We start from the raw sequence: 2,550 nt of genomic DNA on the forward strand, positions 1-2,550 counted from the left end.
GTGGAGTGCTTTCGTTGATGATGAATTCCAAGGGTTTATCACAAATTAAACAGCCAACCACTGTGCAGAAAGCAGAGCGGATACAACCCCGAATTTCTTGCCCACTGCTTCCCAGTTTTCCTGGGAGCTTTCCCAAAATTTGTACTGCASAAATACAAAGGCCAAGCATCACTGAGCTTGTGGCCTGCTATCCCAGTTGGAAACCTCCGAGTGGCCTCCTTTTGCTGTCACCCTTTCCATGCTATCTGCTATTTAACATTGGCAAAAAAACCAGAACATTGGCAAACAAAAACAGAAAAGGGCTTCCCAAATACTTACGTGAGGTGATTTCTAAACAAGCTTTAAGCAATGGAAGCCTGCTACTTCATCCTAAAGGGAAAAAGCTATTTCCTGAATCCGGCTGCAGTGGAAAGGGAGCAGAGAAACTATCTGGCCATAAAGCTGCTGCTTGGAAAAAAAATTCATTTACTCTTGGGTGCTGCTGTTGCTTTGCRGAGGCAGCTCCCGGTTTGGAAGGGAAATGGAAAAATCCTGGAAGTTTTGGTGGCCTGAGCTTAGCACAAGAAAATGAAGAGCCTTCCCTGCGGCCCAAAACAACAAAATACTGGATACGTGGAGTAAAAGCCAGTCAGAGTGCGCAGAGATACAGAGCCACAGCCACAAATACCCTCAGCGCGTGGGTGCCAACATTCAGGCGACRGGAGGCTGCGCTAATGCTGCCGCGGTCCTACGGAATGAGACACTGCTCCAGGAAAAACCACCATCTGCCCCTGGATTCCTGCCTCCGTCACCCGGCTTCACAGCACAAGCCTCACTCCGCATTGAGCAGTGGGGTTTTTTTTCGAACCATGTCATGTTTACGGTGCCGTGGGGGTTTTTTTGAGCCACGTTAACGCGTGTGGTTTCACGGATGAGCAACGTCAGGACAAGAGAGCTGGGAAAGCTGGCGCCTTGTCGAGGCAGGGCAGAGCTTACCTTGCGGAGGTCGCCCCCSGAGCAATACTCCATTGCTAGCAGGGGAACGTCGTTCACGAGGAAGTTCATCTCCTCGGGGACTTCACAGGCTTTTACCACGTTGGGATGGTTCAACCTAGGCACACGGAGAGCTTCCTGAGGAGTCCAACCCCTTTCAGAAGGACAAGAAGAACCCCCGAGCACACTCTGTGTTTCAAGTGACATCGCTTTTCCGCAAATGTCCGGGCACCTACCAGTATCAAAACACGTGAAATCCATACCTCGCATCTACACTAACCCGCAGCGAGCRGACACGTGGTCTCCAAGTCCTTGGAGGACTTGGATGACGGAGATCCAAGCTCTGATTCTTGATTTCTGCATGTTCTTAGTCCAGCCGTTCCACGTGTGKTTTTATTTCTGCACGTGGGGGTCAGCCCCCCTTTAGTCCAGAAGGTTTCTAAGATGTTAGCTCTGTGGGACCACACCACAGACGCAAAACCAGACGTGTAGCACACCGGCAAAAAAATCATTTGTGCAACTGCGTTCACGCACGCGACTCCCGGCTGTCTCGGGATGTGCCAACCTCCGGAATAAACCCTTCTAAATAAATGTGTTTAGAAGGGGGTGAAGATGAATGACTCCCGTCCACGCAGCCCAGAGCCTGCGAGCGGGATCACGGAGGGAGCTGCACAAACAGGGCCCTTTGCAATGGGGATGCGAAGCGACTGCCCCGCGCTGCGAACTCGGCCCTGGCGCGGGCTGCTCTGCCCACGTAACCCGGCGTGCAGGGAAACGGTGCGGCCCGGGGCAGCGGGAGCTGGGCGACGCTCCCGCAGGGCGTCCGCCTCGCCAGGGAGCTGTGCTCCGGAGCGGGGAGCAGCTCCACGACACCCCCGACGTCCCGAGGAGCGACCGAGCGCCCCGAGGAGCGACCGAGCGCCCCGAGGAGCCACCACGGGGACGGATTCGGCCAGCTCTGCTCCGCAGGGGTCTCAGAGGGACGGGATGGGGAGGGACGAGGGGGGCTGCCTGGGACGAACGGCCGCTCGTCCGGAGCCGGGAGCGGGGCACGGTGGGAAGGGCCATTCCCAGCGCCCTGGCGCGGCCGGGACGTGCCCRGCTCCCGCACGGACGTCCCCCCGGYCGGCACGGACGTCCCCGGCGAGCGGCCGGGCGCAGCGGAGCTGCTCCCGCGGGAGCCCGGGGTGCCGCCAGAGCGGCTCCCGCGGGACCGCGAGTGTCCCGGGCCCTGTCCCCGCGGCGCAGGCCCTGCGGCCGGGCCGGGCTTTGCCAGGCCGGGCTTTGCCGGGCCAGGCCGCACTCACTTCTTCATGATGTCGATCTCGTGGCACCAGCGCTCCTTGTTCTTGACGCTGAGCTCCAGCCGGCAGGACTTGACGGCCACCCTGGCGCCCGAGTCCTGCGGGACACAGCGGCGTGAGCCGCCCGCCCGCCCGCTGCCCGTCCCGCTCCCCGTCCCCCCGCACCTGGTGCTGGTAGAGACACACGTTGCCGAAGCCGCCCGTGCCCAGGCGGTCGCGCATGTCCCACGGCCCGCAGGCGCCCGCGGGCTGCCCGCGCAGCGCCGCGCCGCCC

The 2,550-nt window shown here is 60.0% G+C and overlaps 1 protein-coding gene across 1 annotated transcript in view; it reads right to left on the reverse strand.

Moving 5' to 3' along the window:
* The window catches only part of CHUK (conserved helix-loop-helix ubiquitous kinase), a 16,506-nt gene extending 13,963 nt beyond the window's left edge, over positions 1-2,543 (reverse strand). The window contains exons 1-3 of the mRNA XM_026040672.1: positions 2,442-2,543; positions 2,280-2,374; positions 909-1,090 (exon numbers count right to left, since the gene is read on the reverse strand). Of these exons, the coding sequence (XP_025896457.1) occupies positions 909-1,090; positions 2,280-2,374; positions 2,442-2,498 (334 nt within the window). The 5' untranslated portion in view covers positions 2,499-2,543. The remainder of the gene's footprint in view (positions 1-908; positions 1,091-2,279; positions 2,375-2,441) is intronic.
* Between the last annotated feature and the right edge of the window lie 7 nt (positions 2,544-2,550).

Source organism: Nothoprocta perdicaria, unplaced genomic scaffold (assembly GCF_003342845.1).
Source record: "Nothoprocta perdicaria isolate Ctin4 unplaced genomic scaffold, notPer1 scaffold_260, whole genome shotgun sequence".
NCBI classification, from domain to species: Eukaryota; Metazoa; Chordata; class Aves; order Tinamiformes; family Tinamidae; genus Nothoprocta; species Nothoprocta perdicaria.